The sequence below is a fragment of the Chelonia mydas genome, chromosome 8 (assembly GCF_015237465.2).
Source record: "Chelonia mydas isolate rCheMyd1 chromosome 8, rCheMyd1.pri.v2, whole genome shotgun sequence".
Taxonomy (NCBI): Eukaryota; Metazoa; Chordata; order Testudines; family Cheloniidae; genus Chelonia; species Chelonia mydas.
In genome coordinates this window covers 87,857,643-87,883,176 of record NC_057854.1, presented here as the reverse complement: position 1 = coordinate 87,883,176, position 25,534 = coordinate 87,857,643, and the positions used below count along the sequence as shown (strand labels likewise).

The following is a 25,534-nucleotide window of genomic DNA, read 5'->3' as shown; positions in this document are numbered from 1 at the left end:
ACAAGCCAGTATTTCCACATTCCTAATGTATAGGGCCCTACCAAATTCACAGCCATGAAAAACTCATCACGGACCATGAAATCTTGTCTTCCCGTGTGAAATCTGGTCTTTTTTTGGGTGCTTTTACCCCTATACTATACAGATTTCACAAGGGAGACCAAAGTTTCTCAAATCAGGGGTCCTGTCCCAAAAGGGAGTTGTGGGGGTGGGGTGGTGCAAGTTTATTTTAGGGGGGTCACGGTATTGCCACCCTTACTTCTGCACTGCCTTCAGAACTGGGCAACCAGAGAGTAGCGTCTGTTGGCCAGGGGCCCAGCTCTGAAGGCAGCACCCCCGCCCCCCAGCAGCCGCACAGAAGTAGGGTGGCATGGTATGGTATTGCCGCCTTTACGTCTGCACTGCCGCCTGCAGAGCTGGGCGGCTGGAGAGTGGCAGCTGCTGACTGAGGGCCCAGCTTTGCAGGCAGCAGCGCCGAAGTAAGAGTGGCAATACCATACCGTGCCACCCTACTTCTGTGCGGCTGCTGGCAGCAGCTCTGCCTTCAGAGATGGGCTCCCAGCCAGCAGCCACCGCTCTCCCGCTGCCCAGCTCTAAAGGCAGCACCGCCGCCAGCAGCAGCGCAGAAGTAAGGGTAGCAGTACTTCAACCCCCTCTACAATAACCTTGTGACCCTCCCCCAACTCCTTTTTTGCATCACGACCCCTACAATTACAACACTGTGAAATTTCAGATTTAAAGAACTGAAATCATGAAACTTATGATTTTTTTAAAAAATCATGTGACTGTGAAATTGACCGAGATGGACCATGAATTTGGTAGGGCCCTGCTAATGTACCATTTCACCATCCTCTGGGTGGACTGGGCTGGAGTGGAGTCTTTGTTTGCAGGAGGAAAGTTCCTGCATTCTCTCACGATTAGGTCAACAGATTTTTAACATACATAGTGGCAACATGGTTGTCTGACAGAACAGATGTATAATAAAATCACTAAAATAAAACTAAGATCTCTTGAGAAATGAGAACAAAGGGGAGAAATGTTTACTCGGCACTGAGGTGTTCTGAATTACATGCAAGGAAGAAGAGTTGAAATCGATTAGATATTGGATTCTGAGATAGAAAAGCTGTTGTATGCTTGAAAAACAAATCCGGTGATGTCACTGTCAGTAAAGACTTTCATTCACTTTTCTCCTGAGAGCATTGTGCACCCAAAAAAAAACCAAAACAAACCTTCTGCATGTAAAATGTGCAGAATTTTAAAATATTTGTCAAATAAATGTGGTATGGCATTGGGGAGCACAGGCCACTGGCTGCACAGAGGTGGGAGATCTCTGTGCAGCTACACAACACCCTCTCCCCCTGGGAAACGGACTCAGTGGTGAGGCTGTAGCCAACCCTGACACAGCGCAAGGACCAGGCCTGCCCCAGAAACACCTCAGGGCCCTGCCCCTCTGTGCCAGGTGTAAGCAGGCAGACTCAGTAAGGCAGGATCCAAGTGTGTGTGTCGGAGGGGGGGGGGAATCCAGGTGTGGATTGGGAGGGTTCTATGTGGGGCAATCTGCATGTGGGTGGCTCAGTGGGGGATCTGGATGCACAGGGGCTTGCTGGGGGGGGTGGGGTTTCTGGTTGCAACAGTAATGGGACTCTGCAGGGGGGTCCAGGTGAAGGTGCTTGGGGCTCAGCAGGGTGGTCTGGGTGTGGGGGGAGTTAGAGCTCAGCAAGAGGGTGTGGGGGGCTCAGTGGGGATGCTCAGTCCAGATGCAGCTGGTTGGGGCTTGTTGGGGATGTGGGTGCAGGTGGCTTGTTGGGGTGGTACAGGGGGAGTGTGGCTCATTGAGGGGGTTCTGAGTGCAGGGGGGTGAGGCTCAGCGAGAGGGTCTGGGTATGAGGGGGTCTGGGCATAGGGTTTGGCAGGGGGAGGAGTGAATTCCTTCCTGTACAACTGAGGAGCAATGGGCGCAGAAAGCGGGGGGAGGGAAGTTTGTAGAGCTCCCTTCAGCTGGGGGAGAAACCTGGTGGGTCTGACCCAGCCCCAGATGCTATGCAAAGGAAGAGGAAATCCCATCCTCCACAGGGCCACTGGGACTAGCAGCTGAGCTCAGTGAGGATAGGAGCCACCAGCCAGGTCTTTCCCAGTTCTGCCTCCCATCCCACAATGATTTACCTCTCTGCCGGCTGACCTGGGCTCCCAAAATATGCTGCTGGGGAGGGTCGCATGACTGCTTTTGTGGCTTCCCTTTGCTTCCCCGTCAGAAAGTCATTTTTCTGTGGGGAAGCAAAGAAATCTGCAGGGAACATAAATTCTGCGCAGGCGCAGTGGTGTAGAATTCCCCCAGCGGTATTCACTTATATGGTAACAGTTAGTGAAGTAGGACCGATTAGCTGCCTGTGTGTCATATAAATCTAGAGAATTAATTCCCTTTTATTTAAGAAGTGTATATTTAATCTTGTGGTGGTTTTGTTTTTTTGTTTTGTTTTTGTTTTTTAAGATGTCAAACACACAAATCTTCCAGATTCAATTTCATACTGGATTCATAGCACTGGGAACAACTATGCTAAAATTTACAAAGTAAGTACCTCTTAGAGCAAAGACCAGTACTGCATGCAAACTTCAGCATGTTAGCTGCATACAATCTGACCATCACTGACTTGTAACCAATGCATATTGGCACACAAATAGGGCATAAATAGCTCTTCTAGTATCTTCTGCCTGAGTAGCTTTGACAACATTACTGATAAAGAACTAAATTGTCAGACTTTTATTTCAGTGTCTCTCAAATACCTGTTCTGAGGTGCTGGGGAAATGAGAAACAGGGCTTTCTGCAGACCATTTTTCCTTTTACTTTGAGGGAGCCATCTCTTCCCTAGGTACCACTCATTCAGGGATTCCCAAACTACATAATGGGCAATTGTGAAGATGCAGAAAATATATGTGGGCCTCCCATAATGAGTGGTCCTCTTCCTCCCTATTTTTTTTAAATGGTTGAGGTTACTTAATATATTAAATGCATGCATGATGTATGCTCTTCTTGTCTTGCTGGCTCCTAGCCACTCTCGACTCTGCAGAAGGAGAGTTGTTTGGAGCACCTGGAATATTCAATAGAATGTTTTACTATATTTGCTGCCTACTAAGTGAAAGTCCCTAAAAGGGGAAATGCTCTTGGACTTGCTGAGCCTCCCTAGAAAGGCAAGTCTCCCCTTTTGTTTCCAGTATAACTAATACCAGGACATCCCTTCAGATGGCTCAGGTCCGCCTATGTCTGTTTAATGGGGAGGGGAGTTATGCCCACTACTTCCCCAAAGCTGGTGCACTGTGGTAAAATATTCAAGAACATGAGTTATCCTAGGAAAATATCTTAATTTCTGAGATGTAACTTTTGTTTTCAGCGCCCTAGGTAACTTAATAGTTAAAACAAACAGTCCTTAGATATAGCAGAGACTGTATGCAACCCCTGCAAGGGTGACTGCATGGTGGTATGGAGTATGGGTGGATGAGGGGAACAGTAAAATAGGTAAGATCTTGTTCCCTTTCATGGGTGAATGGAATAAGATACTTTCTCTGTAGAAGTGTTTAAGGGAAATGTCTCCCATTGCTTTATTGATATTCATTAACTCTGTTTTATAAAGTTTTAAAATAACCAAACTAAGGCTTGAGTACTCTAAGAATGTTCACTGCTTACAACTTTTGCATTCATTGGACTGCAAAATCAGATACTGAGTATGCTCTTTACATGGTGCAGTGACAGAAGCTTATTACTGTGCCTTTTTTCCTAACTGCAAAGTGGTAGAGTCCAGTCAGAAGGCAGCTTAATCCATGTGATGGAGTGTAGAAACCCCACACTGGGCCAGAGAGCAGAAATGAGTAATGGTCTGAAACTGAAAATGGTAGGTGTTGTAGGGTGAGACCAGAAATTTCAAGTCTGGAGGAAGTATGCAGCCTTCAGGCCCCTAATCAATAATTGAGAAGGTAACAGAATAGACAGAAGGGAACACCAGCTCCACAGACTCAGAGGGCACTGGCTTGACAAGGGCTACACCCATGTGATGAGACAAGGAACTTTCTTGGGGACTGATTTACAGACTGTCCAATCACTGGATGAATAGGAGAACACGGTTGTGGTTTCTGGTATAATGACGAGGTCTAGATATGGAATAGTTGATTTTTGGGAAAGGGCCCTAGCCCACATCTACCTTATGGCAATGAGTTTGCAACTCGGAGCACGCTAATTTGGGTAACTGATTCCATTTTATTTTAAATGAAGTCTCTCTCTTCAGGAGTGTCTATATTTTCAGCTGTTGTTGGGTCTCTACAGAGTGCGGACAGCAGCACAATCTGTCAACAAGCAAGGTTGATTTTTTTTTTTTTGAAATGGGGACTGTTAGGATGAAGTAGAGGCAAGAGTCTTTAGAGTACAATTTTTGCTCTCCCCTTCCTTGGGAACTAGCTAAGGAATAACTTAATATATACATTGCTGATTTGTATGATTCATCTTATAGTAACACATGCCAGACACTTGCTTCGTCCTTGCCACTTTGCTGCTGTTTGCATGCAGTTGAAAAGATGCTAGGAGTGATTGGGGGAAGTGTAAAAATGAAGAACGTGGACGTATACATGTGTTAAAGACTTGAAACTTTGTCTGCCAAAAAAAAAAAAATTGCTTTACCACTTTTAACTGAACAACTTTCCGTCAACATTTAGACCTGAACTGGATGCATGCGACTCCCCAGACAAATATCCCCAGCTGTTTCATGTTACACTGGAGATAGAAATAGAATCTGCTGATAGACAGACTGACCTGACTCCTCCCTGGGAGAACTTCACAACAAAAGACATCAATGCAAGCATTCTCTTCTCCTCTCACCAGGAACATCAAGACGCTCTCGCCTTGGCAGGTGAGAACTGCCCTACTTTGTGCAGGTTCTTCAGCTTCTAACGCTGACGTTGCCCTTTGCTATCTTGTGACTTCCTTCTATCCTGGTGCGTTTGGTTCTTTGTCTTGCAGGTCGATGCCCTGTAGATGCACCTCAGGATAACATAAAAAACGTTGGACAGGGGGCATTCCTCTCCTCTCTCAGCTGGCAAGGTACTTGGACTTGGCCTCTAGTATTTTCAGCCAGTGTTGTAAAAAGTTGTCTCTAGTTTTTAAAGGATGAATGTGCTCAAGCAAAGGGTCAGCTTGCAATCTTGTCTTTCACATTAGATCACTAGGGGCTACTGTGTTTTGAGTTTAAAATGAACACTCCCTTCCTTCTTCTGAGGTAGTGAGATCACTGTGCCTGCTTGCCCTGGATTTGTCTGACTGAGGTAGTCCATAATCTCAAACTCAAAGCCATTGATTCCAGCTGCTAATACACAGTAAACGACAGTTTTAAAATACTTGCCTTTCCTAATATTGCTCTTTCACGTCCAACATCCCTGTGGCACCTTATGTGACTACGTACAGGGAAGAAATGGTCTGTGCCTGCCAATGGGAGGGCTGGTATTCCGTGGGACGTAATGGTCTGATAGAACATGTTCCACACTGTGAACAAGCTTGAGAACCTCTCCTATAGCATATCTAGCACAAGTCTCCTGCAGCATCATTGCAACATACAGTTTAGGAATCCATCATGAGGATTTCCCCCTTTTACCAAACTAAAAACCTGGATTAAAGTTCAGGTGATGCTTTCATTAAAATGCTTCTTCATTTTTGCCCTTGCCTTGTGTTTTAGTCCCCCATAAATGAAACCTGAGACAAATCAGTTTAGGCACCACATCTAGACCCAGGAACAGCTTCTGTTCTCATCCAGGCTCTTACACTGTTCTGTTCTGTAGGCTCAGTTTCCCTACCAGTAAAGTGGGAATATTTCCATACAGTACAGAGTAATTGGGACTTAACTAATCTTTGTTAGGCACTTCCATTTTAAATTCGGCTGAACACGTGTGTTTTGCTATTGCTGCCTTTTTTCCATGGGAGGCTAATAAACGGCTTATATGTAAAAACCTAAAGAACCGGAAGCTAACATAAATTCTTTTGCTCGCTTAGATCAGAAATCTGACAAAAGCAGTTCTCACCCCACCTCTGAGGATCGGGCAGCACTAGTGCATGAGGAGAGTGAACAATCGGATGATGAACTCTTGTCCCTTTCCAGTCAGCACAGCAATGCTAGCAGTGACAAAACCCATGGGACTCCAAAACACAGCAAAAAGCAGCAAGAGACTCCAGCACCACTTCCACCTGAGGATGTCGACCTTCTGGGTCTAGATGGTAGCCCTATGAGCAAGAATTTCCCCACTCAGTCCACTGCTCTCCCCTCTAACTCAGACTTGCTGAGTGATCTGTTTGGGGTCAGTGGTTCCAGGGCCCCCAGTCAAGGTGGACAGGCAGCTGCTGAGGATGTCTTTCACGTAGGTGGGCCTGGATCTGCACACTCCACCCCCCGACGCTCTGCAGCTTCAGCATCCCCATCTCCGTCCCCAAGAGTAGGAGAAGGTAACGCTTCTTAGCCTAGTCCCTGACTTGGTACAAATGTATGATGATGTGACTGTAGAATGAGCCTTTCTGAGCTATTGGACTTGTAGTAGAGATGATGGACGAGTGAGATTCTACACGGGGAGGGATTTGGAGTATCTGTGAGGCCTTGCAAGGAAACCGAGGCATTTTGCACTACACAGAGCATCGCCTTCTAAGGAATCTCAAATACTGAATTTTCAGTTGTCCCTGATAATGTGTGCATACTTCTTGGGTGAAGGGACCTGTCCATTACACTCATGTCCATGTGAATTAGTTATTAGTGACATTTAGTATTTTATTTCTGTAAATTTATAGTTTGTGATGGGGGACTATTTAAAATGATACTGTGTAACAAAGGTAGAAGGAGAATGTTTTAGAATTCATAAATCTTACAGTGACCCAATGTCCCTCTAAATGAAATTATAGATTCCAAGCTGTGAAAACAAGCAGATATGTCTCATAATTCTCCAATTAAAGAGACACTGTGGGGGCTGGTAGGGGTATGCTCTAACCTACCAGCTGTTGGATTTTTGCTAGAGATGGGCCTGTATAGCAAAGTCTGGATCTCCACTTTCTCATAGCTCAGAGGGGTGAGGAGCTGTGGTTGTGGTCCATCTCCAGTTTATGGAAACAATGCACATGTCTGTCCCTCTATTTCTGCCTTCTCTCTTTCAGCCAGCAAATACTGAAACCTTAAAAATTCTCTCTCTTCTCCCTGCCTGCTGAAAAGTACAAGGCAGACTGTTTGGATGATACTGACATTGAGTGTCAAAGTTTGCCCATAGGCTGAGTGTCAGAGATAAGGGGGGGGGGGCAGACTCCTTGGGGGAGAAAGGAGGAATGAAGAGGAGCTATGAAGGAAATGCTGAAGGCAAGAGTCTCAAAGGCCCAGATTATGGAAAGTCTCTAAGAAATGGTTAATCGACTATGCCACAGGCAGCTGCAAGCTCACAGAGAATGGAAACTCCTGGTCAAACTTGATTGCAAGCTTTGGAGGAGCTATTCCAGATCACTGGGCACAATGCTTTCATTGCAGCTTTTTCCTATTGTGGGTGGGCTTTTTGTTTTGAGAGAGCTGTAAAGCTGAACTTCTTCCCTTTTTACTCTCTCTCTCTCAAAAAAAAAAAAAAAAAAAAAACCCACATTATTCAGAACCAGTTAAAGAAATATATGGTAAAGGCTGTGACAGTTTCTTTTTAACCCACAACTATCCATTTTAGTTTCAAAAAACCTGTTTTGGGGCAGCATATATACATCCAATGCCTATGCTGAACTGCCTATGCTGAACTTCCTGATCATATATATACACTCTGCAATCATTTTAACAGTGTTAATGCTGTGGTGTTTAAAATCCGTTTGTAGTGCACTAGATCAATCCGGTCTCAGACTTGAGTAGAGTTCACTGTAGTAACACCCACTAAATGTGAGGTTTTCGCAGCTAGTTCCTGAAGATCTCAAAGCTAACTAGAATAAGGGAATCTAGTGTCCTGTTGTTAGAGGGAATCTTTTATTTACTAGTGCACAGACACCAGATGTGTCTACAAAACAGATTGAAAATTGCGACCATTGCAATCTAAACCATGACGAGAACACAAATCTTTGAGGTGCAGGGATGGAAGGACACTGACAGAGATTTGGAGAAGGAAGAAGTGAGTGAAGGCTAAGGTACCCAGGTTCCCTGTGTGAGCAGTGTGCTCATCCTGAGTATTTTGCTTCTGATATATGATTGTGGTTTATAAGCCTCAAAGCTGATTTGTGAGAGCACCCTCTTAAGAGGGTAGGGTGTGGCAATGGTCAGGAGCAGCCCTAGACATTTTGTCAGTCACAGTGGGAAAACTCATTTGGCACCCCCAACAGCTGAGCAATAACAATAAAACACCCAGCCAGCCAATCAGAGCAGAACAGAGGAAAATAAAAAGCACAGCAGTTAGGCACTCCCTTGGGAGTTGGTGCCCAGGCCAATGACCTGCTTGCCCACCCCTAGCACTAGCTCTGCCAGTAGGGTCAGGAAAGGATCTCCAGGCAGAATGGAACCATATGTTAAGGGGCAGGAAGGCAGTGGTCAAACAAACAGCTTGGGCAGAATGAGGAGGACAGATGAGTGAGGTACAAGAGGGCTAGGTTGTGTGCGACCTTGAAAGCAAGTATGAGAACAGTAAGCCAGTATTCAATCGTTAAGTAACATGAACAATGCTGCTACCACATAAGTAACTTCACTTCATACAGTGTTCAGAGCTCACAATTGTCTTCTGTAACACATGTTACAATAATGTTTCGAGTGGTCAGATTAGATTGCTCCCCTCTCTTCTTAAACTTTGCTCCTTGTTGTTGGTAGCTTCTCCAAGTTAAAATGCTATGGGATAAGCATGTACTCAAAATGGAATTTATGGAAGAGCTGAACTCAGAACCATGTCACAGATGTGGAAATGGTTCATATATACAGGAAGGGCACCAGTGCTTCTCTAAAGCTATTTCTACAAGAGCCTTTTGGAAACTCCATAATCTTGATGACATCCTCTGGGTTTCTTCAAAGCTTTTAGAGAACTTCCAACACTCCCCATTTTATTTCTCAAATAGTTTCAGGAAGGGGAACGGGTTGGACAGACTCCAACACCTGAAGTTTTTGGGCTAGTCACTCGTTTCTCCACACAGTGTGCAAGTCAGAATTTAACATACCTTCCTATAGCATCCCACTTCAGCTGAATTTAGGAGCAGTTACCCTCCTTGGATAAGACAGATGGGATGTGCATCTGTGTTGCCATGGATATATCCAACAGAACCTAGAGTTGTAGCACTTGGTTGGAATACTTTTATACATTCAGTGCAAATCCCAGTTATCAGTCTGTCTCTCCTGGTTGCATCCTACCTCCTGTTAGTGTCTGTGGGAGTTAGAAATGATGCCTAATTGTTTTGAGGAGAAGAGATCTAATCCAGACTAATTAGAAAGGGAAAGCATAGTATGAAATGCAAAAATTAACCTCAAATGCATTTTTACAGCAACTGCCTTTGATCCATTTGGAACTAGCCCAAAGCAATCTGGTCCAGATCTACTGGGTTCTTTTCTTGGTTCATCAAATGCCACTGGTGATCCTTTCCTTCAAGCAACAAGAAGTCCTTCACCTACAGTGCACAGTGACCCTTTTCACGTGGGTAAGAAACTCAGTGCATCATCTATGGTATTTAAAACAGGTGTCTGTATAAGTAATGGTGAGGGAACAAGCCATTAATAAGCACAAACTTACTTATCTCTGAAATAATGACCAGAGCACAGCTGCTCAATGGAGGGAGAAGAAAGGGCTTTCAGTCCCTAGATTTGCAGCTTATTTCTAATTTGAATCCTGTTACACTCCCAATTTATATTTAATTTATTGAGCCATTTGTGCAAATGAAGAAATCAGACCGCTAAACAGCGATGCCTGCATGTGTATTCATGTGGTTATGAGGTCTGGTATGAACCAAATTACCATTAATTGCACTAAATAGGGCACAGCACACGAAGTCTGGTAAAGAGAACTCCAGTCTCTTCATTTTTAGTCAGGCATCATACTGGATCTAGATTTCTGATGGTTCTTCACATCGGACTTATTTTAAACTTGTTTGTTTAGTTGTTTCATTTTATCTTTGAGTCTCCATCAGACTGATGCTAAGCTTTGTGTGTTTAAAAAAGAAAAGGCAAGGAGCTTTTCTGCAGACAGCGATCTCTCCTCCTCCTCCTCCTGCTACTCAATCTCAATATTGTCTCTCTATGCCCATTTATTGGGGCAAGTACCACCAAATAGTCTCTCGTTCAAAGTGAACTAGATATCACGTTGTTGAGATACTGAGAACTTTTGATCATGTAGCCTTCTCTGGCTTAAACAAATTCAGCCCCAAATTAATCCTCGTGTCTGTCATCTAAAACACCTTTCTCGGGTGGGATATTCTCATTGGAAAGTTAGTATTACAAAAGAGGAGATTCTTATCTCACTGGCACTGTTGTATTTTAGCTCTGCCATAACATGGAAGGGAGGAGGATACTGGGCATATCAACTTTAATTGGACACTTGAGTCCTAGCCAGAGCCGGCTGTATCAATGAAAGCAGTTAAACAGTATCTTGGCTATTTTATGGTACTAAATTACAGTGCTAGTGTCGAGAATTAATGAGGGAACTTGGCAGAAGGTGGTTGTGCAGTCCAATAATGTTTGAAAACCTGACTACTTGTTTCTCTCCACTGCATTAAAGAAACCTAGTTTGGTTTATCTGGGTATTTTTATACCACTTCATTAGAATGAAACAACTTGCTGTCCCCTCTGAAATACAGTTACACCTTTGCTTTCCTTTAATGTTTCTGTGGCTGCTGATTTTTCCTGAGAGGGTGGAAATTTCTGTGAGGGTTACCCAGTTCTCCAGCCCCCACCCCCTTTCCAACACAAACATCCAAACCCCGTGGAGGATACGTGCAATCAGTGCTGAAGAGAATCCATGCACTATCCTGGTGGTGGGAATGGGGACATATGTAATCTAGGAACAGTGCCCGTCACCATGGTATTGGAGCAGCATTTCTGTATTGTTCAAAAAGTGCAAACTTATAATGTTGACTAGGTTCAGCTCTTGATAAGCAACTATTCTGGCTTGCTGTTTATGTCCAAAGCAAGTCACCACATCATGATCTTGAGACTTATTTATATTGAGGCGTATTTTTCATTTGACTTTCATTTTGCATTTTCCCTTTGTGCTGCTATGTCTATATTTAGGGGGTTCTTACTTTCACAAGACAGCCCTGTCGCTCAAGAGTAGTACAAAAAGCTCAGCAAAAGATAGAAGGGTCTGTAAATTTGCAGCATTCAGCTGAGTTCAGCAATTTCTGGAATTTTTTTTTAATTTAAAGCACTCAAGTGTAAGGGATTATAAGTAAGTTATAGGTATCCTGGTGGTGCTCACCCAAAAGGCATTCCAAAGTACTTCAAAAAGAACAGGAGTACTTGTGGCACCTTCAAGACTAACGAATTTATTAGAGCATAAACTTTCGTGGGCTACAGCCCACTTCCTTGGATGCATAGGATGGAACATATAGTAAGAAGATATATACATACTGAGAAGGTGGAAGTTGCCATACAAACTGTAAGAGGCTAATTAATTAAGATGAAAAGAGTCAGCGTTACTAGGGTAGAAGGAAATAGTAGTAGGTTTCAGAGCAGATAACATACATGGAAGAATGAGGCCTTGCTTCATTTTAAAGCACTGAATTAAAGTATGATCCTGATCTACCTTGGGTTAGAACTATTTTCTTTACCTTAGGGCTTGGCTACACTTGCGAGTTAGAGTGCATTAGAGTAGCCCTGGGTGCCCTAGCTCACTACCCATCCACACTGGCAAGGCATGTAGAGCGCTCTGACTCCACGGCTAGAGCGCTCCTGGTACTCCACCTCAGCGAGAAGATTAATGCTGGTTGCGCCTTGGCTGAAACATCCGGGCATCTGTGTGAACGAGGGGTTGCATTGCTGTGCTCTGATCAGCCTCTGGAACCGTCCCATAATCCCCTTAAGTCAAGTGGCCACTCTTGTCCTTGTTTTTGAATCACCGCAGGAATGTGGATATGCCCTTTGAAAGCTCCATTTCTGACAGCTGGCTGCTTATCTGCTCCGAGACAAAGCAACCATTAGGGGATGACTACGAAATTAGGTTGAATTTATAGAAGTCGGTTTTTTAGAAATCGGTTTTATATATTCGAGTGTGTGTCCCCACAGAAAATGCTCTAAGTGCATTAAGTGCATTAACTCGGCGGAGTGCTTCCACGGTACCGAGGCTAGAGTCGACTTCCGGAGCGTTGCACTGTGGGTAGCTATCCCACAGTTCCCGCAGTCTCCATTGCCCATTGGAATTCTGGGTTGAGGTCCCAATGCCTGATGGGGCTAAAACATTGTCGCGGGTGGTTCTTGGTACCTATCGTCAGGCCCCCGTTCTCTCCCTCCCTCTGCGAAAGCAAGGGCAGACAATCGTTTTGCGCCTTTTTTCCTGAGTTACCTGTGCAGACGCCATACCACGGCAAGCATGGAGCCCGCTCAGCTCACTGTCACCATATGTCTCCTGGGTGCTGGCAAACATGGTACTGCATTGCTACACAGTAGCAGCAACCCATTGCCTTGTGGCAGCAGACGGTGCAATAGGACTGGTAGCCGTCATCGTCATGTCCGAGGTGCTCCTGGTCGCCTGTGTGAGGTCGATCAGGAGCGCCTGGGCAGACATGGGCGCAGGGACTAAATTTGGAGTGACTTGATCAAGTCATTCTCTTTAGTCCTACAGTCAGTCCTATTGAACCATCTTATGGTGAGCAGGCAGGCGATATGGATTGCTAGCAGTCCTATTGCATCATCTTCTGCCGGGCAGGCAAGAGATGAGGATGGTCATATTGTACCATCTTCTGCCGAGCAGCCCTGAGATGTGGATGGCATGCAGTCCTTCTGCACAGTCTGCTGCCAGCCAAACATCTAAAAGATAGATGGAGTGTATCAAAACAAGAAATAGACCAGATTTGTTTTGTACTCATTTGCTTTCCCTCCCTCCCCTGTCTAGGGGACTCATTCCTCTAGGTCACACTGCAGTCACTCACAGAGAAGGTGCAGCAAGGTAAATCTAGCCATGTATCAATTAGAGGCCAGACTAACCTCCTTGTTCCAATAAGAACAATAACTTAGGTGCACCATTTCTTACTGGAACCCTCCGTGAAGTCCTTCCTGAAATACTCCTTGATGTAAAGTTACCCCCTTTGTTGATTTTAGCTCCCTGAAGCCAACCCTGTAAGCCGTGTCGTCAGTCGCCCCTCCCTGCGTCAGAGCAACGGCAAACAATCGTGCATCTGAGTTGAGGGCGCTGTCCAGAGCGGTCACAATGGAGCACTCTGGGATAGCTCCCGGAGGCCAATACCGTCGAATTGTGTCCACAGTACCCCAAATTCGACCCGGCAAGGCCGATTTAAGTGCTAATCCACTTGTCAGGGGTGGAGTAAGGAAATCGATTTTAAGAGCCCTTTAAGTCGAAATAAAGGGCTTCATCGTGTGGACGGGTGCAGGTTTACATCGATGTAACGCTGCTAAATTCGACCTAAAGTCCTAGTGTAGACCAGGGCTTAGTGTGGAATGGGGTGTGTGTGTGTGTGTGTGTGTGTGTGTGAGAGAGAGGTGGGGGTTGGGGGAGTCTGCTGTATCTGAACTTACAAGACAACATGCTGACATGCTCTCAACTCCCCCCACATAAATACACACACACTCTACGCTCCCTGTCACACTCCACCTCACCCCCCCCCCATGTGTGAAAAGCACATTGCAGCCACTTGCATGCTGGGATAGCTACCACAATGCACTGTGGCCGATGCAAGAGCTGCTAATGTGGCCACGCCAGTGCACTTGTAGCTGTCAGCGTGGACAGATTGCAGCGCTTTCCCTACTGCGCTCTACGAAGGCTGGTTTAACTCCAAGCACTCTACATCTGCAAGTGTAGCCAGGTCCTAAGACAGGTCACGTTTTTTAATAGACACACGCTCTCTTCTAAAACATGGGATTCCACAAAACATGGGATTCCACAAACATTTCAAAACTTGAATTCTTCTGCTGCTGGAACTTGCCAAGACGAAGGCATCTGTTGAATGTGCTAGATACTTTGTGCTCTGCCCTTCCACCAGTACAGTAGTTCTTTGCTCTGGTCACTACTTAAATTCTTTCAGGTAAACTAATGTGTGGTAATAGGCATCTCAAACTGGCACAACCTTTAATTTCAGATCAAATTGAGTGCAAGCCAACTAACTTTGTTGCCTAAAGTAAAACAGCGTAAAATCATCCCCATTTGATAGCTACAGTTATATACTTAAAAATCCTAATGGGTGGTGACCACATTGATTTTATGCATTGCCTTTAACCAAATCCGAGAAGTTTGTATTGGACTGTACAGCTTGTACAACTGAGTCACTTGAAACAGACATTAAATCTGTGTGCCGTACTTTACAAAACATAATGGGGTGGGGTCAAAGAGAAACCTTAGTCACGATAGCTGTGACTTAATACATGACACTTCCATCATTACCAAATCCTAGACAACCACAGAGTACCACTATGCAATTTCATTCTGCACTATAGGTTTCTTTAACTTTTTTTGGTTTTCCTCTAAGGCTGGGTTAGGGGTTTTGGGTTTTTTGTTTTTTGTTTTTGTTTTTGTTTTTTTTTGGGGGGGGGTTGTAATACCTTAATAAATAACAATTGTTTTGTTTAGCTTCTAGTACACCAACGGTTGCCATACAACCAGATGTTTCAACTGGCTGGGAGTGGTCCAACAAATCAGGTTTGTATGGTACCACTTTCTATCCCTTTTTAAAGGTGAATTTTTAATAGGGAAAATATTACCACTAGCTGAAGAGAGCTGGTTTAATCTTCCATTACCTAAAAACTGTAATCACTTATGTTGTATTACAACGATTTATATTTACTCCATTGATGGAACACACAACTAAGATTCTCCCCTGAACTTAAGGGATCTAGTGCATCCTCCTTCAAAGCTATGCAAATGAAATTGCTGTCCTTTGAAGATGACAAGATTGTAGGTTACTGTAGTAACAGTTTTCAGAGTAACAGCCGTGTTAGTCTGTATTCGCAAAAAGAAAAGGAGTACTTGTGGCACCTTAGAGGCTAACCAATTTATTTGAGCATAAGCTTTCGATGAAGTGAACTGTAGCTCACGAAAGCTTATGCTCAAATAAATTGGTTAGCCTCTAAGGTGCCACAAGTCCTCCTTTTCTTTTTGTAGTAACAGTGAACACTGAAGTAGTGCAAACCATTTTTCATGAAGAATTTCACATCCCTGTTCAAAAAAATAAGTCTAAATGAGGTTGTATGGCCATCTTCTAACTTCCAAATTTTACTTCTCACAATCTGTGAAAGCTGGCCAGTTGGTGAGTGTTTTTTTTTTTTTTTTTTTTTTAAAACATCCATGTACAAGACTTCCAAACCCTGCGTGCTACAATGTAAAAATTGATCTGAAGATGTGAAGGATTTAGCTTGAAAATTGAACCATTTGATTGAAAATAGTCCTCATTTTGAGCAAAACCCCTGCAAAATGTAGCAGGTATCTCATGAAATGCAAACTTCTCAGCTGCTGAGGTCTTCAAATACATTGTGGAGTCCTAACTGTGTCTAATGGGTAGCCACTACATAAAATTAATTCAAGGCTTTTAAAGTGTTTCACTTCCCTCCGCCCCCACTATATATGATTGCAAAATACCATGGCTGCTGTAGAAGCAGTCTGAGAATACCAAGCCTAATATTTTCTTGCATAGTTGGTGTTGAATGGGGTGTGTGTGTGTGTGTGTGTGAGAGAGAGAGAGATAGATAATGAACTATTTACTCTTCAAAGTATAAAAGGTCAGCTCAACAAACACGGCACCTCAATGCTCTAAAAGAGCAGGCTTGAATTAAACATTAAGATGATGTACTAGTGTGACTCCTAATGGTAAGTTTGAGCAGACCTGATGTTAAAGATCGGCTTTACAAACTCTTTTTCTCTCTGTAGGTGGCCTTGGTATGGGAAGCAAGTCAGCCGCTACAAGTCCCACAGGATCTCTCCATAGCACTCCCACGCATCAGTCCAAACCACAAACTCTGGATCCATTTGCTGATTTGGGAGCTCTTGGTGCAAATTTAGCAGGTTGTTTGTTTTTTAATAACAAATCAAATTTATATGGTTGGCCCATTTAGAAGAGATGCTAATGTGGAAGTGTTGAGTTAGAATGGGCAGCTTGGGGTTTGAGGCAGCATATTTCTGGGGGGAGGGAGGGTTGGAGCAGTTTACTACACTTGAACCTCAGAGATGGTTTTGGAAAACAGCTGCTTCAAAGAAGGGAGGGGTGGACTAGATTCTTTATGCCTCTTCAAAGCTGGACTTCTTCTGAGCTTACATCTATAGGAGCTTGTTGAAAGACTTGGCTGGGACCTCACCACTGTTAGGCAGCATGGGTTTTTAAGGTATAACATGAAGTCAATGACTTGCTAAAGGCAAGTTTCAACTTGCGAGGGGCTGCTGCTTTGATTTTTATCCTTAGCTTAAATCTGATGTCAACAAACGTGATAAAACAACAAACGGGGCTTGGCTCAACCAATGTTTTGGACCACCAAAAATTTCAGGGGTTCCTGGGAATGACTCCACCTGCCTTTTCAGTGGGCTTTATTTCTTCTGTCTGGGCTTTGATCTTCCTCTCTAGGCTATGCCTTTTTTCTGTCCTTGCTGCTCTGCCCTGACTCACTGCTTCATCAACACTTTCCCTAAAGATGGGGCCTGGAAGCCCAAGGATCCTGCCTTAATTTGTGTCTCCCTGCAAATGACGCTTCACTTTCTGACCCCTAGATAAAATGCTTTCAGCTTAGGTTGGCCTTCAAAGTGATCAGAGGCCACCAAACTCTACTATTGGAAAGACTTTTGATCACATTGGTTTTTAAGACCCTCTCATGTGTTCAATATCTCCGACTTTCTCCCGCTTGCACTTTACAAAACGCAGACATTTTTTTTTCATTTGCCAGCTCTTCCTGCCCTCTGCTTCTTACATTGGGCAAACTAACATGCCTTTGGCTGCCATTTTTTTTTTTTAAATTCATCTGTGTCAATGTCAGCATGGTTCTGAAATTAGGTTTCCCAGTTCCCTCTGCTGGCTTGCCACTTGCTCTGCCAGAGCAAAACAAACAAGTGCCAGGCATTATGTAAGAGAGCAGTTGTTGGTCTTGCTTCAGTGAATCTGTGTAGTGACATGATGGATTCTAAAAACAAGCAAGAGCTTGGACTCCATAGGATATGGCCCAGACTTTAAATGTTCAGCATAGTTCACGTTTTTAGGTCACATGAACTTGACCAAACTTACATTAAATGTATCTGAATTCAGCTTGATACTTTAAGCTCTGAAAGCTGATATATATATATATATTTTTTTTTGTTACATCATTATTTTATTTTGGCCATTTTGGTGACTTATGCCCCTCAGGAAGCAGTGTGTGTCTACGCATACAATCTCATGGTAAATGTTGCTTGCCATTGTAACCACCACAAGAAATTGTTTGGTTCCGGACTGTCCACCATGTATAGCACACAAGGAGCTCCTGTGCTTATTGTTAGTTTGTATTACAATAGCCGCTAGAGGTTACAGTCCAGGTCCGGGTCCTTTTCTGCTAGGTGCTGTACAGACTTAGTAAAGAACACTCACTCCCTGCTCCAGAGAGCTTACAAACTGAATATAGACAAGACCAAAGGAAACCAGTGAAGTGACTTGCTCCCGGTCACACAACAGGTCAATAGCTGAGTCAGGACACTGGGTTCTGTTCCCAGCTCTAAGACCAGTGTCCTGTCTATTGGAACATGCTGCTAACATTTTCTCTTCTCCTCACCTCTTCCTATATTGCAGGGGGGTCTTCATTTGCCAGTAAACCAACCACACCGACGGGAATAAGTGGAGGATTCCCTCCTATGGGCTCTCCACAGAAACCATCTCCCCAGCCAATGGGAGGTAGTGGTTGGCAGCAAGGTTCCGGATACTCCTGGCAACAATCACAGTCCAAATCCCAGCAAAACCTAGCACATGCCTCTCCACAAAACAGGCCTAACTACAACGTGAGCTTTTCAGCAATGCCTGGTGGGCAAAATGATCGTGGAAAAGGACCAGCCAATGCTGGTAAGATTTATTTATTCTCTTTCTCCCTCCCACCCCCCCAATGACTTCCAAAATGTTTGCTGCTATTTAATGTAGCTCATTGCAAAAAGAGACAAACAATTTATGGCCGGAGTAAATACAACCAAACTGATCATTGTATGATCTCCAAGGGCAATTACATTTTGTACTTGGGCAGGGGGAAAGATGGAGGGGAATGATGATTCTGAAGTTTGGTGGTATTCCGGAAATTCTGCATTCCTAACACTTCTACAGCCATATGGGAATGGGTGACTGGATGAATCACTTGATGATTACCTGTTCTGTTCATTCCCTCTGGGGCATCTGGCATTGGCCACTGTTGGAAGACAGGATACTGGGCTGGATGGTCCTTGGGTCTGACCCAGTATGGCTGCGCTTATGTTCCAAAAGTGATTGTAGATTTTTTTGTGTGTGTCTGTCTGAATGTCCAGCTAGACATGTCTGATTGCAGAACATATGTGTTTCCCTTCAACTTGGAGCCTATTGCTTGGAATGCCTGAATCTGGAGCCCAAGTGTATTAAGTTGGATACATGCAACTAGTTGGCATTTCTGAAAATGCCTTTTACTCTAGGGGGTGGGGTTCCTACATCATGAGGTGAGAGTTTACATACACACTGTTGAAGTATTAAGAGGTTATGTGCTTTGTGATCAGAATATTGCTTTGGTGGGCAGCTTGAGGAAGATGTTGTTTAATCGTACTGCATATTTACAAGAGTAGACTCTAACTTAAGCTTTCTGATTTTTATTAAGACTCAAAACCAAAGGTGTCTGCTGATTTTGAAGACCTATTATCTGGTCAAGGCTTTAATGCCCACAAAGACAAAAAGGGACCTAGAACAATAGCTGAAATGAGAAAAGAAGAAATGGCTAAGGAGATGGACCCTGAAAAGTTAAAAGTAAGCTGCATTCTTGTTGTAGTAAGATAACCGTACCCACATTTGAAAAGACTTTCCTTCCAGCAAACTGAAGACTGAAATCCCACTCAGTTTCTTCCTTTATAATTAGTAAAACTAGTCACTTTTAACTCTCCACAAGCTCAGTTTTTAAGAACAAACTCCTGTGCAAGAAACTACTAATGCCTTTGTTTATGGTATTCCAGTATTCACTTAACACTCACTCATTCTAGTATGCATTCATCTACTGCATGCTTGGTGTCCAAGATCTACTAAAATTTACTATGTCACACTGAATTCCTCAGCTAGACATCAAACTGTCATAGCAGAGCCACATTTAAATACAAACGATCACTAACTCCCCTGCTTTCCACACACAATCCTTAACTACTTATGTGAGATCTGTCATCTTGGCCAGCACACTGGGGATTGAGCTAGATACCCCAAGAGCTGAAAGCTTGAATTGCTACAGTTTGAACTAAAGAGGCACCACTTTTAGCTGTGTCTGTAATCGACTTGCGTCATGTGCAGATTGGGCTCCGAGAGAGCCGTGTAACACACACCAGTGAGTTACGTTTGCATGGAAAAGAAATGCTTGGAAAGCATATAATGCATTTTTAGCCATCTTAATACAACTTAGCAGCTAGAAATGAAGAGCTCGCACTAGGTGACTAGTCAGCTCTCTGGAGACCACCAGCAAATGTTCCGGTTGCTGACATACCACAATTTGGGGAAGGTGGTCTTTGGACAATCCCAATTCTCAAATCCAAGATCATAAAATAAATTTTTTTTGCTATTTAGAGTAAAGAGCACTTTGTTTTAAAATGTTAGTCCAGAATAGAGCTGAGCAAATTGTGGGTTTTTTTGGTTGGTTGGTGGGTTTTGTGTGGTTTTGTACCAGAGAAAAAAAAAAAAGAAGCTTTATAATGTGGCATGCTGGAAAATTCTTATTGTAACTTCAAAAGTGGCCTTTCAAAGGTAAGATTTTCTTTTTCCCCTTCTTTCCCCCCCACCTTCCCTGCTCCCCCATCTCAATAAATCTATAGTGAGGGGGTGAAGGAACTTGACAGTGTTCAGGTCTTCAGTAAATCCTTACATCTTCTCTGGATTTGAGAACATTCCTCTGGGAATGTTCCTGCAGCTCTGGAGTTCTAGCTTATGGTTTAGATCAGTCTGTGTGGTAAACTGAGTTTTGTTTTTTTTTCTCAGTGACATCGCCATGGATGGTGGTCTGCCATAGGACTTAAGTTAGCCGTACTTGCTAAAGTCAGGGCTGCATTTAGTTCTCTGTATTTGTTGATCCCATATGCTCTAGCATTCTCCTGTTTTCTCTGCTGAAATTCTTTATCTTTTGAAGCAGACTTGTTGATAGAATTGCCAGATTATGTCATGGGTGAGCCATTCCAGGTGGGAAACCATGTAGCTATCGAGGTAGAATGGGGAGGGAGGAGGAATAGCTCAATCCAAAACCAAGTAAACTTCATCAGCAAAATACAATTCGTGTTAAATTTGACAGTGGTAGGCTTGGGGATCAGTGTGGATGTGCAGATAAGAGGTGCAACATGTTCTAAACCTACAAAATGAACAGTAATACCAGCTTGATTACAACTAGTTGTAATCTTCTTCAGACTAATTGGATGTCAAGTATCTGGGTAGCTGTGTTAGTCAGTATCCACAAAAACAACAAGGAGTCCAGTGGCACCTTAAAGACTAACAGATTTATTTGGGCATAAGCTTTCGTGGGTAAAAAACCACTTCAGATGCATGGCTCCCAACTCCTTAAATGGATGCTTCAAAAATTTGAAAAGCAGGACTCTCCTATAGTTTCCTCAAACTTTTAAGGTTTTGCTGCCTAGATAAACGCTACCTGCTTTTAAAGCCGCCTTCCACCCGTGCTTTGCTATAAAAAGACAGTCAAGCCCTGTAAGAGGTGCTTTTAAAAAAGAAAAAAGCTTTCCCTACTTTGAGACTCTCTGATAACATGCCCTTCAACCTGTCCTAAAATCTGGGCCTGAGTGTCGGGGGGGGGGAGTGATCCTTGGAAACCCTTGCCATCCAAATGACAAAATGTGGATTTGACACACTTTGCATCGGTAATGGATGCTTTCTTGTTGAGAATTGTCTCTTATCTCCAGATCCTAGAATGGATTGAAGGGAAGGAGAGAAACATAAGAGCACTGCTGTCAACGATGCACACAGTGTTATGGGCCGGAGAGACTAAATGGAAACCCATTGGCATGGCAGATCTTGTAACTCCAGAACAAGTGAAGAAGGTCTATCGGAGAGCAGTGCTTGTTGTTCATCCTGACAAAGTAAGTCTGTCTGTCTCTAATTCTAAAAAAAAAAAAAAAAAAAATCTCATGAATAAGGCACAACTAGTGCAAATGAAAGGTGAGCTAGAAAGCATGAGATGTGATTGCACCAACTCGTTAAATGGTTGAATAGGGAAACTGAATAAAAAAATTGCTAACTGTGTTCTCAAGACCAGCCCCTTAAATGAGCCCCAGGCAGTTCAAATTAGGTACAAACTTCCCCCAGATACAAGGATGTTCAGATTCAGGATTTTGGGTCATCCTCACATTTTAGTTTTTAAGCCAAATTATCCATGAACTGCTACCTGTGACAGGGTCAGGCCAGATGGCTACAAGAGAGTGGTTGAAGGTAGATACATTAGTTCCAGGTTAAGCAGGTCCCTTTTTCCTTGGGTAAAAAAACAGGGACTATTCCAGAACACTCAAGAACTTTCTAGAACTAATTAAGTCAGGCAGGCTAATTAGGACACCTGTAGCCAATTTGGAAGCTGCAAGAATTAATTAAGGCTAATCAGGACACTTGGTTTAAAAAGGCTGTCACTCCAGTTAGTGGGGTGTGCGTGTAAGGAGCTGGGAGTGAGAGGACATGCTGCTGGAGGACCTGAGGAGTACAAGCGTTAAGACATCAGGAGGAAGGTCCTGTGGGAAGGTGTTGGGAGGAGGCCAAGGGGAAGTAGCCCAGGGAATTGTAGCTGTCGTGCAGCTGTTGCAGGAGGCACTCTAGACAGCTGCAGTCCACAGGGCCCTTGGCTGGAACTGGGGTAGAGGGCGGGCCCAGTTTCCCCCCAAACCTCCCAATTCCTGACCCAACACAGGAGCTTCCACCAGAGGTGAAGGTCTCTGAGCTGGTCCGCGACCCGCATGGTGGATCAGCAGGAACTGCGGGGATCGTTCTTACTCTTTTCCCGCTCACACCCCCATGCTGGCCAGTGATGAGGTTATCTGAATGAACGGCAGATTTGAGCCATGAAAGTAGCCAAACTGAGGGCTGCCGTGAATCTCTGAGGCGAGCAAAATCTGCAAATAAGCGCAGGACCCACCAAGGTAGAAGAGGAACTTTGTCACATACCATACTATCAAACGTCCTGCAGAGCATTAGTTTATAATGAATGCAGATGGGAAGAGCTGTTTTTAAAGCGATCTTTCCTTTTATAATTGAAAATAGAAGAATCCCAGGCTACAGTCTGTCAACAGTGTGACATGAAACAGGAGATTGATGTTCAGATTTGATCCATTAATCCCAGGCTGGTAGTCTGGGGATGCTCCTATCTTTGAGAGCATGGTGGCTTTGGTTTTGCTCTTCCCGTGGCCGTAAGACTGGGTTTGCATAACCAGGGATGACCTTTGAGAAGAATGTTTGGGTTGTGACCCGCAACAAGTGAGGCTTGCAAGATAGGGAGGGAGATGCTTCTGTTGGGGAGCTGGAAGGACCTGCTGTCAGACAGCAGCACCATTGCACGTAAGGTGACGGCCAATTCAGTGTCCTTTCATGAAAACCTGAGGTTAAAACCCTCATTGCCCTCATCTTGGGGCTGCAGTGCTATACTCTGAAGTTGCAGACTAGCTGTGAGTAGCCCTCGTCTACTGAAAAGCTATGGAGGAGTAGGAGGGCCATGATGTTTCATTAAGCTGTGCCCAGGGTGAGCAACCCCTCAGTAAGAGCAGTTAGGTTTAGTGAAGCAAAAACAAACTGAGAAGCTGTGTGTGTGTGTGTGTGTTTGTTTTTAAAGTAAACTACTAAGTACTTCAGAATATAACAGTGTTTAAATGTCAATGGTATGTATTCTGGTCTAGCAGATCAGTGATGGATTCTTTACTTTGTTCTCTTTTAGGCTACAGGGCAGCCATATGAACAGTATGCAAAGATGATCTTCATGGAGCTAAATGATGCCTGGTCAGAATTTGAAAACCAAGGCCAAAAGCCTTTGTATTAACATACTTTCTCAGACCTGTGCTCGTGCTTGTATAGTCTCTGATCACAACTTTGCGATTTTCACAGATAACCAAAATTTGGAAGTTTCAAAATTGCTCATGAACCTAACACTTATCACGAAGAACAAAATGGATGTTTCCTCATACATACATCACACACATTTCAAAAGCACAGGAGAATTTTAGCCACATATCTCCTAAAGGGACCTGTGTCGCTAAAATTGCTCGTAATACTTTGGAAGCTTATCCTGTATTTCCAGAGTTAAGTGGGGTGAGGGAGGAACGCATTCTAGACAAAGGTGGAACTGTTTTGTGTTGGGACACTTGACGTCACACTTCTGACAATGAATTATAATGAGACACAGCACTGCAACTGAGTGCAATAACTGGACAGTATGTCCAAGCTGAGATCCAAATGTAAGTGTTCGGCTCCAGGGACCTGGTTTAGGCACACTTAATAATAATAATTAATAATCATTTGATATCTAATCACTTTTAGGATATTCTCAAAGGCAAAGCTGAGCAACAGGATAAGTCAATATGGCAATTTAACGCCTTAAGCAGAGAACTGTACTTCACATTACAGCCAAGAGGTGCAATATTTAGAACAAATTCTACAGCACCATAGAGCAGAGTGACTTAAACTGAAGATCAAATATTTGATGATACACCAGCCTAAGCTAAACACCTGTCAAGACACAATGTTCAGGGAAAAGTGAACTGTGTGGGCGTGGGGCGAGTCCATAGTTGTAGAACGTGAATGGTAAGGATTTACCACATTCCTGGTGAAGCTCTACCCATAAGTAGAATGGTCTAGTAGCCCATGTTTTTTAAGATTGCTGTGTCAGTTATACTGCTGCTTCAGAAGCTTCCCACATTAGTTAAAAACATTTCCCACTTGAGGGTTCGGAAGATCTTGCATCAGCGTGTTTATCAGTTCCAACCAACTGTCCAAAAGTTTCTCAGAACAGTTGGGGAAGGAGTCATGATAGAAATGGGATCTGTTACCACTTCACTCTTCAGATCACAGTACGCAAGTTATCCAGGCATGTGGAATTTGTCTGGCCTTTGAGGTAACAACAGGGCAGTTTGCATATTTGAGTTGCATTGGTCTGAAGCAATAATGGCAACATACAGGCGTTTCTGATGCTGAAGCCTTTCTTATCTAGTTATGCAGCAAATTACTTTGACCCAGACTATTTCTCCTTTTGTAAAGTAACTAGAAATAATGGTTTATTGACCACACTTCATGGATGAGATGAAATCTCCTATCTGCTTTAGCTTTAAAAGTTCAGCATATGCATAGGATGGGCAGAAAGGTTTCCATATTAATTCTTTAAGGAAAAGATCTATATCTGATGTGAAAAGCTTTGGAAAGCTGATGTTTTTAAAGACAATCCACTTTTGTTTACTTTAAATTTTAATTTTCCAGTGGCAAAATATTTACGGCAAAGGCAACATGTCAAAGGACATTATTTTCTGTATAAAATTTCATCTTTTTGTTGTATTGGTCCATTATTTATTACCATGAACTGACAATGTGATACCAACACACTTTTTTCCTTTTTATATGCAAGACCTTAAAATGTTCAAGATAACCATAACAAATGATGTTATTTATTAACATATTATGAAATGTTTTTGATCCAGTATGTGCTTGTCTTATTTAAAAAGATAACTGGAATGTGAATCATGTTCCTGTGGTTTGTTGATTTATTTTGTTTCTCATTCACGTTTGTAGATATTGTGTGAACTATGCCTATATAATAAAAGGATCTCATTGATGTAATGTACTTTTTTTTTTTTTTTTAAATGATAAACTACATTAGCTTTGTATCAAGTTTGTCATGGCAGAGAGCTCTGGGTAACTCAGTAATGTTCACAAAATACAAACCATCCAAATTTTAACTTTGATTCTTCTCCAACTTTTTTTTTTTTTTTTTTTTTTTTTGGATGCATGAAAGTTTTGGGACCTACTTATCTCAGAATTAGTTCACTCTGCAATTCATTTATTTTCCTATCTCGTAGTGACAGAGCTTATCAATGTTCAGGTTTACTGTTTGTCTAAAATTATTGTAATTTTTTTGTAAATATACTCAAAATGTGACTAGTCTAAAACATTTGTGTATATATACTAAAAAGCTCAAATTCAATAAATTCAGGTATGTGCTGTGCTTGTAAAGAAACATCCACTTTATTACTCTGAATA

The 25,534-nt window shown here is 43.2% G+C and overlaps 1 protein-coding gene across 4 annotated transcripts in view; it reads left to right on the top strand.

Moving 5' to 3' along the window:
- Positions 1-25,319, top strand: part of DNAJC6 (DnaJ heat shock protein family (Hsp40) member C6) — a 91,561-nt gene extending 66,242 nt beyond the window's left edge. For all 4 annotated transcript variants that reach the window (XM_037907572.2, XM_037907571.2, XM_043552831.1 and 1 more), the window contains 11 exons: positions 2,486-2,565; positions 4,696-4,889; positions 5,000-5,080; positions 6,023-6,469; positions 9,488-9,640; positions 14,734-14,802; positions 16,027-16,161; positions 17,903-18,169; positions 18,939-19,084; positions 21,217-21,393; positions 23,226-25,319. In XM_037907572.2, coding sequence (XP_037763500.1) covers positions 2,486-2,565; positions 4,696-4,889; positions 5,000-5,080; positions 6,023-6,469; positions 9,488-9,640; positions 14,734-14,802; positions 16,027-16,161; positions 17,903-18,169; positions 18,939-19,084; positions 21,217-21,393; positions 23,226-23,327 — 1,851 coding nt within the window. In that variant the 3' untranslated portion in view covers positions 23,328-25,319. The remainder of the gene's footprint in view (positions 1-2,485; positions 2,566-4,695; positions 4,890-4,999; positions 5,081-6,022; positions 6,470-9,487; positions 9,641-14,733; positions 14,803-16,026; positions 16,162-17,902; positions 18,170-18,938; positions 19,085-21,216; positions 21,394-23,225) is intronic.
- Positions 25,320-25,534: the final 215 nt, after the last annotated feature.